This window comes from Bombina bombina, chromosome 6 (genome assembly GCF_027579735.1).
Source record: "Bombina bombina isolate aBomBom1 chromosome 6, aBomBom1.pri, whole genome shotgun sequence".
Lineage (NCBI taxonomy): Eukaryota > Metazoa > Chordata > Amphibia > Anura > Bombinatoridae > Bombina > Bombina bombina.
In genome coordinates, this window is record NC_069504.1 from 1214930 (window position 1) to 1234630 (window position 19701).

At 39.2% G+C, this 19701-nt stretch overlaps 1 protein-coding gene across 1 annotated transcript in view; it reads left to right on the top strand.

Moving 5' to 3' along the window:
* LOC128662501 (protein tyrosine phosphatase domain-containing protein 1-like) overlaps positions 1–19701 on the top strand; it is a 292909-nt gene that overhangs the window by 168855 nt on the left and 104353 nt on the right. Inside the window, exon 8 of the mRNA XM_053716280.1 lies at positions 3422–3532. Within this exon, the coding sequence (XP_053572255.1) occupies positions 3422–3532 (111 nt within the window). The remainder of the gene's footprint in view (positions 1–3421; positions 3533–19701) is intronic.

A 19701-nucleotide genomic window follows, 5' to 3' on the forward strand; every position in this document is an offset into this window, starting at 1 on the left:
TTGCTGGCCTGCACCTGTCTGGTACTTGCTGGCCTGCTCCTGTCTGGTACTTGCTGGCCTGCTTCTATCTGGTACTTGCTGGCCTGCTCCTGTCTGGTACTTGCTGGCCTGCTCTTGTCTGGTACTTGCTGGCCTGCTCCTTTCTGGTACTTGCTGGCCTTCTTCTGTCTGGTACTTGCTGGCCTGCACCTCTCTGGTACTTGCTGGCCTGCTCCTGTCTGGTACTTGCTGGCCTGCTTCTATCTGGTACTTGCTGGCCTGCTCCTGTCTGGTACTTGCTGGCCTGCTTCTGTTGGTTACTTACTGGCCTGCTCCCGTCTGGTACTTGCTGGCCTGCTCCTGTCTGGTACTTGCTGGCCTGCTTCTATCTGGTACTTGCTGGCCTGCTCCTGTCTGGTACTTGCTGGCCTGCTCCTGTCTGGTACTTGCTGGCCTGTTCCTGTCAGTTACTTGCTGGCCTGCTCCTGTCAGTTACTTGCTGGCCTGCTCCTGTCTGGTACTTGGTGGCCTGCTCTTGTCTGGTATTTGCTGGCCTGCTCCTGTCTGGTACTTGCTGGCCTGCTCCTGTCTGGTACTTGCTGGCCTGCTCCTGTCTGTTACTTGCAGGCCTGCTCCTGTCTGGTACTTGCTGGCCTGCTTCTATCTGGTACTTGCTGGCCTGCTCCTGTCTGGTACTTGCTGGCCTGCTCCTGTCTGGTACTTGCTGGCCTGTTCCTGTCAGTTACTTGCTGGCCTGGTCCTGTCAGTTTCTTGCTGGCCTGCTCCTGTCAGTTACTTGCTGGCCTGGTCCTGTCAGTTTCTTGTTGGCCTGCTCCTGTCAGTTACTTGCTGGCCTGCTCCTGTTGGTTACTTGTTGGCCTGCTCCTGTCTGGTACTTGGTGGCCTGCTCTTGTCTGGTATTTGCTGGCCTGCTCCTGTCTGGTACTTGCTGGCTTGCTCCTGTCTGGTACTTGCTGGCCTGCTCCTGTCTGTTACTTGCAGGCCTGCTCCTGTCTGTTACTTGCTGGCCTGCTCCTGTCTGGTACTTGCTGGCCTGCTCCTGTCTGTTACTTGCTGGCCTACTCCTGTCGGTTACTTGCTGGCCTGCTCCTATCGGTTGCTTGCTGGCCTGCTCCTGTCTGGTACTTGCTGGCCTGCTCTTGTCTGGTACTTGCTGGCCTGCTTCTATCTGGTACTTGCTGGCCTGTTCCTGTCTGGTACTTGCTGGCCTGCTTCTGTTGGTTACTTACTGGCCTGCTCCCGTCTGGTACTTGCTGGCCTGCTCCTGTCTGGTACTTGCTGGCCTGCTTCTATCTGGTACTTGCTGGCCTGCTCCTGTCTGGTACTTGCTGGCCTGCTCCTGTCTGGTACTTGCTGGCCTGTTCCTGTCAGTTACTTGCTGGCCTGCTCCTGTCAGTTACTTGCTGGCCTGCTCCTGTCTGGTACTTGGTGGCCTGCTCTTGTCTGGTATTTGCTGGCCTGCTCCTGTCTGGTACTTGCTGGCCTGCTCCTGTCTGGTACTTGCTGGCCTGCTCCTGTCTGTTACTTGCAGGCCTGCTCCTGTCTGGTACTTGCTGGCCTGCTTCTATCTGGTACTTGCTGGCTTGCTCCTGTCTGGTACTTGCTGGCCTGCTCCTGTCTGGTACTTGCTGGCCTGGTCCTGTCAGTTTCTTGCTGGCCTGCTCCTGTCAGTTACTTGCTGGCCTGCTCCTGTTGGTTACTTGTTGGCCTGCTCCTGTCTGGTACTTGGTGGCCTGCTCTTGTCTGGTATTTGCTGGCCTGCTCCTGTCTGGTACTTGCTGGCTTGCTCCTGTCTGGTACTTGCTGGCCTGCTCCTGTCTGTTACTTGCAGGCCTGCTCCTGTCTGTTACTTGCTGGCCTGCTCCTCTCGGTTAGTTGCTGGCCTGCTCCTGTCTGGTACTTGCTGGCCTGCTCCTGTTTGGTACTTGCTGGCCTGCTCCTGTCTGTTACTTGCAGGCCTGCTCCTGTCTGTTACTTGCTGGCCAGCTCCTCTCAGTTACTTGCTGGCCTGCTCCTGTCTGGTACTTGCTGGCCTGCTCCTGTTTGGTACTTGCTGGCCTGCTCCTGTCCGGTACTTGCTGGCCTGCTCCTGTCTGGTACTTGCTGGCCTGCTCCTGTCGGTTACTTGCTGGCCTGCTACTGTGTGGTTCTTGCTGGCCTGCTCCTGTATGGTACTTGCTGGCCTGCTCCTGTCTGGTACTTGCTGGTCTGCTCCTGTCGGTTACTTGCTGGCCTGCTACTGTGTGGTTCTTGCTGGCCTGCTCCTGTCTGGTACTTGCTGGCCTGCTCCTGTCTAATACTTGCTGGCCTGCTCCTGTCTGGTACTTGCTGGTCTGCTCCTGTCAGGTACTTGCTGTCCTGCTTCTGTCTGGTATTTGCTGGCCTGCTCCTGTCTGGTACTCACTGGCCTGCTCCTGTCGGTTACTTGCTGGCCTGCTCCTATCGGTTGCTTGCTGGCCTGCTCCTGTCTGGTACTTGCTGGCCTGCTCTTGTCTGGTACTTGCTGGCCTGCTCCTTTCTGGCCTTCTTCTGTCTGGTACTTGCTGGCCTGCACCTGTCTGGTACTTGCTGGTCTGCACCTGTCTGGTACTTGCTGACCTTCTCCTGTCTGGTACTTGCTGGCCTGCTCCTGTCTGGTACTTGCTGGGTTGCTCCTGTCTGTTACTTTCTGTACTTCTCCTGTCTGGTACTTGCTGGACTGCTCCTGTCTGTTACTTGCTGGACTGCTCCTGTCTGATACTTGCTGGACTGCTCCTGTCTGGTACTTGCTGGCCTGCTCCTGTCTTTTACTTGCTGGCCTGCTCCTGTCGTTTACTTGCTGGCCTGCTCCTGTCTGTTACTTGCTGGCCTGCTCCTGACGTTTACTTGCTGGCCTGCTCCTTTCGTTTACTTGCTGGCCTGCTCCTGTCATTTACTTGCTGGCCTGCTCCTGCCTGTTACTTTCTGGCCTGCTCCTGTCTGTTATTTGTTGATTGGGATCATGGTCGGACTGAGATGGAACCTTCATGCAAGAGGGGGCGGAGGGGGTGGGCTCCCGGCCAAGATCGCATCATAGCTGATGCTGACAGGAGGAGTCAGGTAGTCAGGGAGTGACTGTATGTGAGTACACAAAATTGACATGGAGAGGTGGAAGACAGTGGGCGGGGCGGGGCAGGGCGTTGTGGGACTACCGGGTCAAGGAGTAAAAAAATAAAAAAGTAATTTAATTTTTTTTTAAAAAAAACTTTGAACACTTGCATAACCAGGAAATATAGGGAACCAGCCGGGACAATTTTTTACACCCTATAAACCGGGACATTCCCGGGTTTCCAGGACGCATGACAACCCTAACCATAAATAATGTTATTGAAATTATTTTAAACTGCAATATGTCCCAATGGCTGGCTGATTTTTTATTGGTTTTCCATATTTGGTTTTGCAGAATGGAGATATAGAACGACCAACCCCCCCTCATGTTCTGAATATTGCTGAGGCCCTGGCTGAGCTGGAGGTCCCAGACACAGAGACACAACAGACGGTGCACAGCTTGAAGGTCTGAGTTGCCACGAATAAAGAGAGCCTGCATGTTATTACCTGCTTACTGGGGAATAGTGCATGTGATATGCTATAAGTATGTTAGGCACCACGTGACTAGCTATTGATAGCTGGACTGTGTCTGATTGGACACTTGGAGGCTGGAAGTTTTGTAGTAGGTCACTGGCTGGGTCTTAGGCGATTGGTAACTGGGTGGCTACAATATCTTTAATTGGTCTTTCAGAGGAGATGTATGTAACTGATCAATAGGAGAATGTGACTGGGTGTCTATGCTTTGTGTGACTGGTTACTGGATGATTTATCAATTTGACTGGTCTATAGGAGACTGTGACTGACTACAGAGTGATTTACCAATTTGACTGGTCTATAGGAGACTGTGACTGGCTATCGGGTGATTATCAATTTGACTGGTCTATAGGAGACTGTGACTGGCTACCGGGTGATTTATCAATTTGACTGGTCTATAGGAGACTGTGACTGGCTACCGGGTGATTTATCAATTTGACTGGTCTATAGGAGACTGTGACTGACTACCAAGTGATTTATCAATTTGACTGGTCTATAGGAGACAGTGACTGGCTACCGCGTAATTTATCAATTTGACTGGTCTATAGGAGACTGTGACTGGCTACCGAGTGATTTATCAATTTGACTGGTCTATAGGAGACTGTGACTGGCTACCGGGTGATTTATCAATTTGACTGGTCTATAGGAGACTGTGACTGGCTACCGGGTGATTTATCAATTTGATTGGTCTATAAGAGACTGTGACTGGCTACCGGGTGATTTATCAATTTGACTTGTCTATAGGAGACTGTGACTTGCTACTGGTTGATTTATCAATTTGACTTGTCTATAGTAGACTGTGACTGGCTACTGGTTGATTTATCAATTTGACTGGTCTATAGGAGACTGTGACTTTCTACTTGTTGATTTATCAATTTGACTGGTCTATAGGAGACTGTGACTTGCTACTGGTTGATTTATTAAGTTGACTGGTCTATAGGTGACTGTGACTTTCTACTTGTTGATTTATCAATTTGACTGGTCTATAACAGACTGTGACTAGCTACTGGGTGATTTATTAAGTTGACTGGTCTATAGGTGACTGTGACTGGCTACTGGGTGGTTTATCAATTTGACTGGTCTATAGGAGACTATGACTGGCTACTGGGTGATTTATCAATTTGACTGGTCTATAAGAGACTGTGACTGGCTACTGGGTGATTTATCAATTTTTCTGGTCTATAGGAGACTGTGACTGGCTACTGGGTGATTTATCAATTTGACTGGTCTATAGGAGACTGTGACTGGCTACTGGGTGATTTATCAATTTGTCTGGTCTGTAGGAGACTGTACAGGCATACCTCCCAACATTTCAAACTTCCAAAGAGGGACACTTTTCTCCACATTAACAACCCCCCCCCACGTGTACTATTAGATGACACACACATGCATACACACATATTTACACACATATATACATACACATATTTACACACATATATACATACACATATTTACACACATGCATACATACACATATTTACACACATATATACATACACATATATACATACACATATTTACACACACACATGCATACACACATATTTACACACACATATACATACACATATTTACACACATGCATACATACACCTATTTACACACATATTTACATACACCTATTTACACACATGCATACATACACATATTTACACACATATATACATACACATATTTACACACATATATACATACACTTATATACATACACATATTTACACACATATATACATACACATATTTACACACATATATACATACAATTATATACATACACATATTTACACACATATATACATACACATATTTACACACACATATACATACACATATTTACACACACATATACATACACATATTTACACACATATATACATACACATATTTACACACATATATATATATATATATATATATATATATATATACATACACATATTTACACACATGCATACATACACATATTTACACACATATATACATACACATATTTACACACATACATACATACACATATTTACACACTTGCATACATACACATATTTACACACATATATACATACACATATTTACACACACATATATACATACACATATTTACACACACATGCATACATACACATATTTACACACATATTTGCACACCTATTTACATATACATATTTACACACACATATATACATACACATATTTACACACATATATACATACTGTATATACATACACATATTTACACACATATATACATACACATATTTACACACACATGCATACATACACATATTTACACACATATATACATACACATATTTACACACACATGCATACATACACATATTTACACACACATGCATACATACACATATTTACACACATATATGCATACACATATTTACACACATATGCATACATACACATATTTACACACACATGCATACATACACATATTTACACACATATATGCATACACATATTTACACACATATGCATACATACACATATTTACACACACATGCATACATACACATATTTACACACATATATGCATACACATATTTACACACATATATACATACACATATTTACACACACATGCATACATACACATATTTACACACATATGCATACATACACATATTTACACACATATATACATACACATATTTACACACACATGCATACATACACATATTTACACACATATATACATACACATATTTACACACATATATACATAGAATAAATAATGTAGAGAGCGCCAAAGTGGCTATGAATATCGGAAAATAAATTTAATATATACTAAAAATGATTGTAGATCCCTGATTAGGGGAACAAATACAGTATATATAAACAATTAAAATAGAACAATAAATAAAAATGCACAATTGGCATAAAAAACGCGCATGTAATAAAATCCACAATATATAGGAGGTTCTCTAAAAAGAGGATAGACTTAGTCGAACTCTATAAGGTGCACCTTATGAGTAAAAAGGACCAATTGTGACTCCGCTCAGAACAGTCTGTAATGAAACAAGTGTGCAGTATTCCAATAAATAACGTGTTCCAGATGGTGATAAAAAATTTAAGTCAGATGGGTGTTCAATTATATAATGTTTTCAAATGATGTAAAAAATGTAGAAAAAATAATAAAATGGTGAAAAAAGACGTCCAAAAAGCAAAACAAAAACAAAAGGTTTCAAAAGTGTTGTGAAAAACTCAAAAAATGTGAATTAAGATGAAAAGATGAAATAACTAACGGCTAGATTTAGAGTTTGGCGTTAGCCGTCAAAACCAGCGTTAGAGGCTCCTAACGCTGGTTTTGGGCTACCGCTGGTATTTGGAGTCTTGTAGGTAAGGGTCTAACGCTCACTTTGCAGCCGCAACTTTTCCATACCGCAGATCCCCCTACGTCATTTGCGTATCCTATCTTTTCAATGGGATCTTTCTAACGCCGGTATTTAGAGTCGTGGCTGAAGTGAGCGTTAGAAATCTAACGACAAAACTCCAGCCGCAGAAAAAAGTCAGTAGTTAAGAGCTTTCTGGGCTAACGCCGGTTTATAAAGCTCTTAACTACTGTGCTCTAAAGTACACTAACACCCATAAACTACCTATGTACCCCTAAACCGAGGCCCCCCCACATCGCCGCCACTCTAATAAAAAAAATTTAACCCCTAATCTGCCGACCGCACACCGCCGCCACCTACGTTATACTTATGTACCCCTAATCTGCTGCCCCTAACACCGCCGACCCCTATATTATATTTATTAACTCCTAATCTGCCCCCCACAACGTCGCCGCCAGCTACCTACAATAATTAACCCCTAATCTGCCGACCGCACCTCACCGCTACTATAATAAAGTTATTAACCCCTAATCCGCCTCACTAACCCTATAAGAAATAGTATTAACCCCTAATCTGCCCTCCCTAACATCGCCGACACCTAACTTCAATTATTAACCCCTAATCTGCCGACTGGACCTCACCGCTACTCTAATAAATTTATTAACCCCTAAAGCTAAGTCTAACCCTAACACTAACACCTCCTAAATTAAATATAATTTAAATCTAACGAAATAAATTAAATCTTATTTAAAGCTAAATACTTACCTGTAAAATAAACCCTAATATAGCTACAATATAACGAATAATTATATTGTAGCTATTTTAGGAATAATATTTATTTTACAGGCAACTTTGTATTTATTTTAACCATGTACAATAGCTATTAAATAGTTATTAACTATTTAATAGCTACCTAGTTAAAATAATTACAAAATTACCTGTAAAATAAATCCTAACCTAAGTTACAATTAAACCTAACACTACACTATCAATAAATTAATTAAATAAAATACCTACAATTATCTACAATTAAACCTAACACTACACTATCAATAAATTAATTACATACAATACCTACAAATAAATACAATTAAATAAACTAACTAAAGTACAAAAAATAAAAAAGAACTAAGTTACAAAAAATAAAAAAATATTTACAGACATTAGAAAAATATTACAGCAATTTTAAGCTAATTACACCTACTCTAAGCCCCCTAATAAAATAACAAAGACCCCCAAAATAAAAAAATGCCCTACCCTATTCTAAATTAAAAAAGTTCAAAGCTCTTTTACCTTACCAGCCCTTAAAAGGGCCTTTAGCGGGGCATGCCCCAAAGAAAACTGCTCTTTTGCCTGTAAAAAAAACAAACATACAATACCCCCCCCCAACATTAAAACCCACCACCCACATACCCCTAATCTAACCCAAACCCCCCTTAAATAAACCTAACACTAAGCCCCTGAAAATCTCCCTACCTTGTATTCACCACACCGGGTTCACCGATCCGTCCTGGCTCCGACGTCTTCATCCAAGCCCAAGCGGGGGCTGAAGAGGTCCATGATCCGGCTGAAGTCTTCATCCAAGCGGGAGCTGAAGAGGTCCATGATCCGGCTGAAGTCTTCATCCAAGCGGGAGCTGAAGAGGTCCATGATCCGGCTGAAGTCTTCATCCAAGCGGGAGCTGAAGAGGTCCATGATCCGGCTGAAGTCTTCTATCAACGGCATCTTCAATCTTCTTTCTTCCGGATCCATGTTCATCCGCCGACACGGAACATCCATCTTCACCGACGACTTTCCGATGAATGATGGTTCCTTTAAGGGACGTCATCCAAGATGGCGTCCCTCGAATTCCGATTGGCTGATAGGATTCTATCAGCCAATCGGAATTAAGGTAGGAAAATTCTGATTGGCTGATGGAATCAATCCGATCCAATCAGCCAATCAGATTGAGCTCGCATTCTATTGGCTGATCGGAACAGCCAATAGAATGCGAGCTCAATCTGATTGGCTGATTCCATCAGCCAATCAGAATTTTCCTACCTTAATTCTGATTGGCTGATAGAATCCTATCAGCCAATCGGAATTCGAGGGACGCCATCTTGGATGACGTCCCTTAAAGGAACCGTCATTCGTCGGAAAGTCGTCGGTGAAGATGGATGTTCCGCGTCGGCGGGATGAACATGGATCCGGAAGAAAGAAGATTGAAGATGCCGCTTGATAAAAGACTTCAGCCGGATCATGGACCTCTTCAGCTCCCGCTTGGATGAAGACTTCAGCCGGATTATGGACCTCTTCAGCTCCCACTTGGATCAAGACTTCAGCCGGATCATGGACATCTTCAGCCCCCGCTTGGGCTTGGATGAAGACGTCGGAGCCAGGATGGATCGGTGAACCCGGTGTGGTGAATACAAGGTAGGGAGATCTTCAGGGGCTTAGTGTTAGGTTTATTTAAGGGGGGTTTGGGTTAGATTAGGGGTATGTGGGTGGTGGGGTTTAATGTTGGGGGGGTTGTATTTTTTTTTTTACAGGCAAAAGAGCAGTTTTCTTTGGGGCATGCCCCGCTAAAGGCCCTTTTAAGGGCTGGTAAGGTAAAAGAGCTTTGAACTTTTTAAATTTAGAATAGGGTAGGGCATTTTTTTATTTTGGGGGTCTTTGTTATTTTATTAGGGGGCTTAGAGTAGGTGTAATTAGCTTAAAATTGTTATAATATTTTTCTAATGTCTGTAAATATTTTTTTTATTTTTTGTAACTTAGTTTTTTTTTTTTTTTTGTACTTTAGTTAGTTTATTTAATTGTATTTATTTGTAGGTATTGTATTGAATTAATTTATTGATAGTGTAGTGTTAGGTTTAATTGTAACTTAGGTTAGGATTTATTTTACAGGTAATTTTGTAATTATTTTAACTAGGTAACTATTAAATAGTTATTAACTATTTAATAGCTATTGTACCTGGTTAAAATAAATACAAAGTTGCCTGTAAAATAAATATAAATCCTAAAATAGCTACAATATAATTATTTGTTATATTGTAGCTATATTAGGGTTTATTTTACAGGTAAGTATTTAGCTTTAAATAGGATTAATTTATTTAATAAGAGTTAATTTATTTCGTTAGATTTTAATTATATTTAACTTAGGGGGGTGTTAGTGTTAGGGTTAAACTTAGCTTTAGGGGTTAATACATTTATTAGAGTAGCGGTGGGGTCCGGTCGGCAGATTAGGGGTTAATACTTGAAGTTAGGTGTCGGTGATGTTAGGGAGGGCAGATTAGGGGTTAATACTATTTATTATAGTGTTATTGAGGCGGGAGTGAGGCGGATTAGGGGTTAATAACTTTATTATAGTAGCGGTGAGGTCCGGTCGGCAGATTAGGGGTTAATAATTGTAGGTAGGTAGCGGCGACGTTGGGGGCGGCAGATTAGGGGTTAATAAATATAATATAGGGGTCGGCGGTGTTAGGGGCAGCAGATTAGGGGTTCATAGGGATAACGTAGGTTGCGGCGGTGTATGTAGCGGCAGATTAGGGGTTAAAAAAATATGCAGGTGTCAGCGATAGCGGGGGCGGCAGATTAGGGGTTAATAAGTGTAAGGTTAGGGGTGTTTAGACTCGGGGTACATGTTAGGGTGTTAGGTGCAGACTTAGAAAGTGTTTCCCCATAGGAAACAATGGGGCTGCGTTAGGAGCTGAACGCTGCTTTTTTGCAGGAGTTAGGTTTTTTTTCAGCTCAAAATGCCCCATTGTTTTCTATGGGGGAATCGTGCACGAGCACGTTTTTGAAGCTGGCCGCGTCCGTAAGCACCGCTGGTATTGAGAGTTGCAGTGGCGGTAAATATGCTATACGCTCCCTTTTTGGAGCCTAACGCAGCCCTTCTGTGAACTCTAAATACCAGCGGTATTTAAAAGGTGCGGGAGAAAAAAAGCATGCGTAGCTAACGCACCCCTTCTAACGCAAAACTCTAAATCCAGGCGTTAATGAGTAAAATGGAGAGTTATTCCAAAGTGTTTGTTCATAGATAGTGATCACTCTGTGGGGTGGTGAGTGCCTCTTTTAGTAATGAGTCGTGTTTTCTTACTTTTACCGTAAAACATATACAGTAGCAAAATAGTGCAATACGGCTAAAACAAATATCAAAAGAATGGAATAAGGTTTACCAAAGACTGTCAACGCGTTTCGGCCCTCAATAGTGGGCCTTTATCAAGACTAAAGTACTGGTAATACCTGGTTGCCTTATATAGTAGATATGATAAGTGTATTTTGTCCTTATGTCCTGTATGGGTGATGTTTGAGCGCCAAAAGTTGTCAGACGACAACCCCTTCCTGTGTTTCATTTTTCTATTCCGCTTCCTATGAATTTATATTGGTTACCGGAAGTGACGTCATATAACAATATCACTGCCGTATTTGCGTAGAGTATAAGTGAACATTTGGACTCATCTGTAACTAATAAATAGGTGAATGCTGTTGGACATAGAGGTCATTTACAGCGATGTAATTCTTATTTAGTTCCGCTTTATTTATGCGGACTATGTAACCCGGGGTATTGTCAATATTATTGCGAACCGGAAGTGACGTCACGCTTACACGTCACTTCCGTGTAAATGTCAAATATCGCTATAGTATGGTTAAAATCACTTTTAGATGATCATGTAAAACACAGAAGCTGTTAATATAGTGTACAATATGTACATTAGAAATCATGCTATTTCGTATTCCATATTGTCTTTCCCATCAGTGTATTCTTATTCCGTTCCCAATTATTGTTGTTATGTTGCCATAGAAACATAACGTCTTTATGGCATATTGGCTTTTATGTTTAAGATCTTCATCAAGGATATATATTAGTAATAGATAAATACAATTAGATATCTCTAGAGTTAGCAACCTAATCTATAATGTTATATGATCACATGTGCTGTAGGAGCTGATCTATTAACTGTTGTATGCAATTCTCATATATTGGAATTTTGTGTACTAAATAAATAAAAGGACAGAGCGTGAACAACAATTATGTGATATTAATAGCATAGCTTATTATTAATTTCTCACATTATTCAAAGTTATTTGGTTACCCTGGAATAAGGGCTTACATGTTTACACGCTGCATCAAGAGTGTGTATAATACAATATGTTGAATACAATGCTAGTATATGTTGCATTTATGGTTACGATATTGTATAGACGAGTACATTACTCAACATGATTATAATACTCTCTATTATATAGGTCCAATAATTCTATACAAATCTAGTGAAATTAGTGTGAACACACATATAAAACTAGGATTTATAGATACATAAAGAGAAATATATATAGAAAGAAATCTTCCAAGATATATAAACATATCGATATTCACAGACACTTCCTGTGTGCTGCCGAAGTTAGGAAATAAATTTATAGTACAAATAGTAGGATCACCCATATGATTGTGTATTATTAAAATCCTGATCTAATGGCATATCCTATATGACACCTTATATATACCAGACTTATTGTAGTTGACATATGCATATCAGTAACTCTATAAATTCCCAGACCATAATTGCTGACAAGGTTCCTACTTTTGTGGATAGGGTTGATAATAAAAGGACACCAAAGGTTATATTCTCTATATTTAGTTGTACAGTTAACATTGCTAGTTGATTCAATTGATATAGTACGGCAGATTGGGAAATAGACCACTAGTGTGGAACTATTATATCTGAATTGAAGACACCATATTGATTGGCCAGAATTTGACCACATCTCACTAGTGTGTAAAGAGGAAGAAAGGAGATAAAGAGAGGGATGCAGTGTGTAACTTTAGATGTGTGATCTTGATGTGAGGCAGATATAAAATCTCATATTCTATTAGTCATTCGCTGGTAAGTGGGCTAAACACGATTTACAATATTTATAATATTAGGGAGGTCAAACTATAAACAAATAAATACATCAATAGACAGGTGTGTCTATACATACACATATTTACACTCACATGCATACATACACATATTTACACACATATATACATATATACACATATTTACACACATGCATACATACACATATTTACACACATATATACATACACATATTTACACACATATATACATACATACACATATTTACACACATATATACATATATACACATATTTACACACATGCATACATACACATATTTACACACATATATACATACATACACATATTTACACACATATATACATACACATATTTACACACATATATACATACACATATTTACACACACATGCATACATACACATATTTACACACATGCATACATACACATATTTACACACATGCATACATACACATATTTACACACATATATACATACACATATTTACACACATATATACATACACATATTTACACACATATATACATACATACAAATATTTACACACATGCATACATACACATATTTACACACATGCATACATACACATATTTACACACATATATACATACACATATTTACACACATATATACATACACATATTTACACACATATATACATACACATATTTACACACATGCATACATACACATATTTACACACATGCATACATACACATATTTACACACATGCATACATACACATATTTACACACATATATACATACACATATTTACACACATGCATACATACACATATTTACACACATATGCATACATACACATATTTACACACATGCATACATACACATATTTACACACATGCATACATACACATATTTACACACATGCATACATACACATATTTACACACATGCATACATACACATATTTACACACATATATACATACATACACATATTTACACACATACATACATACATACACATATTTACACACATGCATACATACACATATTTACACACATATATACATACACATATTTACACACATACATACATACATACATACACATATTTACACACATATATACATACACATATTTACACACATATATACATACATACACATATTTACACACATGCATACATACACATATTTACACACACATGCATACATACACATATTTACACACACATGCATACATACACATATTTACACACACATGCATACATACACATATTTACACACACATGCATACATACACATATTTAAACACACATGCATACATACACATATTTACACACACATGCATACATACACATATTTACACACACATGCATACATACACATATTTAAACACACATGCATACATACACATATTTACACACACATGCATACATACACATATTTACACACACATGCATACATACACATATTTACACACACATGCATACATACACATATTTACACACATGCATACATACACATATTTACACACATATATACATACACATATTTAAACACACATGCATACATACACATATTTACACACACATGCATACATACACATATTTACACACACATGCATACATACACATATTTAAACACACATGCATACATACACATATTTACACACATGCATACATACACATATTTACACACATGCATATATACACATATTTACACGCACATGCATACATACACATATTTAAACACACATGCATATATACACATATTTACACACACATGCATACATACACATATTTAAACACACATGCATATATACACATATTTACACACACATGCATACATACACATATTTACACACACATGCATACATACACATATTTACACACATGCATACATACACATATTTAAACACACATGCATACATACACATATTTAAACACACATGCATACATACACATATTTACACACACATGCATACATACACATATTTACACACATGCATACATACACATATTTAAACACACATGCATACATACACATATTTAAACACACATGCATATATACACATATTTACACACACATGCATACATACACATATTTAAACACACATGCATATATACACATATTTACACACACATGCATACATACACATATTTAAACACACATGCATATATACACATATTTACACACACATGCATACATACACATATTTACACACACATGCATACATACACATATTTACACACATGCATACATACACATATTTAAACACACATGCATACATACACATATTTACACACATGCATATATACACATATTTACACACATGCATACATACACATATTTAAACACACATGCATACATACACATATTTACACACACATGCATACATACACATATTTACACACATATATACATACACACACATATTTACACACATATATACATACACATATTTACACACATATATACATACACATATTTACACACATATATACATACACATATTTACACACACATGCATACATACACATATTTACACACATGCATATATACACATATTTACACACATGCATATATACACATATTTACACACATGCATACATGCACATATTTAAACACACATGCATACATACACATATTTACACACACATGCATACATACACATATTTACACATATGCATATATACACATATTTACACACATGCATACATACACATATTTAAACACACATGCATACATACACATATTTACACACACATGCATACATACACATATTTACACACACATGCATACATACACATATTTACACACATATATACATACACATATTTACACACATGCATACATACACATATTTACACACATGCATACATACACATATTTACACACATATATACATACACATATTTACACACATGCATACATACACATATTTACACACATGCATACATACACATATTTACACACATATGCATACATACACATATTTACACACATGCATACATACACATATTTACACACATGCATACATACACATATTTACACACATGCATACATACACATATTTACACACATGCATATATACACATATTTACACACACATGCATACATACACATATTTACACACACATGCATACATACACATATTTACACACATATATACATACACATATTTACACACATATATACATACACATATTTACACACACATGCATACATACACATATTTACACACACATGCATACATACACATATTTACACACACATGCATGCATACACATATTTACACACATATATACATACACATATTTACACACATGCATACATACACATATTTACACACACATGCATACATACACATATTTACACACATATATACATACACATATTTACACACACATGCATACATACACATATTTACACACACATGCATATATACACATATTTACACACACATGCATACATACACATATTTACACACACATGCATACATACACATATTTACACACACATATACATACACATATTTACACACACATGCATACATACACATATTTACACACTATCGCCTAGATTACGAGTTTTGCGGTAACAGGGGTTCATTGCTAACTTGCAGTTTATTCTCACCGCTCACTTACCTGCAGCGCTGGTATTACGGGTGTTTATCAACTCGGCGTTAACAGGCAAGAAGTGAGCGTAGAGCAAAATTGTGCTCCACACTGCACTCCAATACCAGCGCTGCTTAAGTCAGCGGGGAGCTGGTTGTACGTGCTCGTGCACGATTTCCCCATAGAAATCAATCGGGAGAGCCGGCTGACAAAAAGTCTAACACCTGCAAAAAAGCAACGTAAAACAGTAATGCAGCCCCATTGATTCCTTTGGGGAAACACATTTTATGTTTACACCTAACACCCTAACATGAACCCCGAGTCTAAACACCCCTAATCTTACACTTATCAACCCTAATCTGTCGCCCCCAACATTGCAGACGCCAACATTATATTTATTAACCCCTAATCTGCCGCTCCGGACACAGCCGCCACCTACATTATACTTATGAACCCCTAATTTGCTGCCCCCAACATCGCCGACACCTACATTATATTTATTAACCCCTAATCTCCCTCCCCCAATGTCGCCGCAACCTACCTACATTTATTAACCCCTAATCTGCCGCCCACAACGTCGCCGCCACTATTCTAAATTTATTAACCCCTAAGCCTAAGTCTAACCATAACCCCCCCCCTAACTTAAATATAATTTAAATAAATCTAAATAAAATGACTACAATTAACTAAATAATTCCTATTTAAAACTAAATACCTGTAAAATCAACCCTAAGATAGCTACAAAATAACTAATAGTTACATTGTAGCTAGCTTAGGGTTTATTTTTATTTTACAAGCAAGTTTGTATTTATTTTAACTTTAATTCTTCAGACTCGCCAGCAGTGGACAGACATCGCCACAATTCAACCCGATCGGGTACGATTGGGTTGATTGACACCCCCTGCCGTGAATCTGCAGGGGGGGCGTTGCACCAGCAGCTCACAAGAGCTGCTGGTGCAATGCTGAATACGGACAGTGTATTTTCAGTGATGTCTGTCGGACCTGATCTGCACTGTCAGATCAGGGCTGACAGACATTTGATAAATATGCCTCTAAGGGGTTAATTTCTTTCATGTAATTAGCAAGAGTCCATGAGCTAGTGACGTATGGGATATACATTCCTACCAGGAGAGGGCAAAGTTTCCCAAACCTCAAAATGCCTATAAATACACCCCTCACCACACCCACAATTCAGTTTTACAAACTTTCGCCTAGATTACGAGTTATGCGGTAACAGGGGTGGATTGCTAACTTGCAGTTTATTGTCACTGCTCACTTTCCTACAGCACTGGTAGGTATTACGGGTTTTTACAAACCCGGCGTTAACAGGCAAGAAGTGAGCATAGAGCAAAATCGCGCTCCACACTGCACTCCAATACCAGCGCTGCTTAAGTGAGCGGTGAGCTGGTTGTACGTGCTTGTGCACGATTTCCCCATAGACATCAATGGGGAGAGCCGGCTGAGAAAAAGTCTAACACCTGCAAAAAAGCAGCGTAAATCTCAGTAACGCAGCCTTATTGATTCCTATGGGGAAACTAAATTTATGCTTACACCTAACACCCTAACATGAACCCAAGTCTAAACACCCCTAATCTTACACTTATTAACCCCTAATCTGCCACCCCCGACATCGCCGCCACCTACATTATACTTATTAACCCCTAATCTGCTGCCTCCAACATCACCGACACCTACATTATATTTATTAACCTCTAATCTGCTGCCCCTAACATCACCGCCACCTACCTACATTTATTAACCCCTAATCTACCGCCCCCAACGTCGCTGCCACTATATTATATTTATTAACCCCTAAATCTAAGTCTAACCCTAACACCCCCTAACTTAAATATAATTAAAATAAATATAAAGAAAAATTCCTATCATTAACAAAATAATTCCTATTTAAAACTAAATACTTACCTGTAAATTAAACCCTAAGCTAGCTACAATATAACTAATAGTTACATTGTAGCTAGCTTAGGATTTATATTTATTTTACAGGCAAGTTTGTATTTATTTTAACTAGGTACAATAGTTATTAAATAGTTATTAACTATTTAATAACTACCTAGCTAAAATATATACAAATTGACCTGTAAAATAAAACCTAACCTAAGTTACAATAACACCTAACGCTACACTACAATTAAATAAATTCCCTACATTAAATACAATTAAATAAATTAGCTAAATTACCAAAAAAAAAACCCCCACTAAATTACAGAAAATAAAAAACAAATTACAAGATCTTTAAACTAATTACACCTAATCTAATAGCCCTATCAAAATAAAAAAAGCCCACCCAAAATAAAAAAAAACCTAGCCTACAATAAACTACCAATAGCCCTTAAAAGGGCCTTTTGTGGGGCATTGCCCGAAAGAAATCAGCTCTTTTACCTGCAAAAAAAAATACAAACAACCCCCCAACAGTAAAACCCACCACCCACACAACCAACCCCCCAAATAAAAGCCTAACTAAAAAAACCTAAGTTCCCCATTGATCTGAAAAGGGCATTTGGATGGGCATTGCCCTTAAAAGGGCATTTAGCTCTATTGCAGCCCAAAACCTTAACCTAAAAAATAAACCCACCCAAAACACCCTTAAAAAATCCTAACACTAACCCCCGAAGATTCACTTACTGGGAGAAGTCTTCATCCAAGCGGCAAGATGTCCTCAACAAAGCCGGCAGAAGTGGTCCTCCAGACGGGCAGAATTGATCCTCCAGACGGGCAGAAGTCTTCATCCAGACGGCATCTTCTATCTTCATCCTTCCAACGTGGAGCGGCTCCATCTTCAAGACATCTGGCACGGAGCATCCTCTTCTTTCGATGGCTAACGATGAATGAAGGTTCCTTTAAATGACTTCATCCAAGATGCATCCCTTAGATTCCGATTGGCTGATAGAATTCTATCAGCCAATCGGAATTAAGGTTGAAAAAAATCCTATTGGCTGCTGCAATCAGCCTATAGGATTGAACTTCAATCCTATTGGCTGATCCAATCAGCCAATAGGATTGAGCTTGCATTCTATTGGCTGTTCCAATCAGCTCAATCCTATTGGCTGATTGCATCAGCCAATAGGATTTTTTCAACCTTAATTCCGATTGGCTGATAGAATTCTATCAGTCAATCGGAATCTAAGGGACGCCATCTTGGATGATGTCATTTAAAGGAACATTCATTCGGGAAGAAGACGTCGAACGAAGAGGATGCTCCGCGTCGGATGTCTTAAAGATAGAGCCGCTCTAGTTAGTGGTTAGTGGGTTAGTGTTAGGTTTTTTAAGGGTTTATTGGGTGG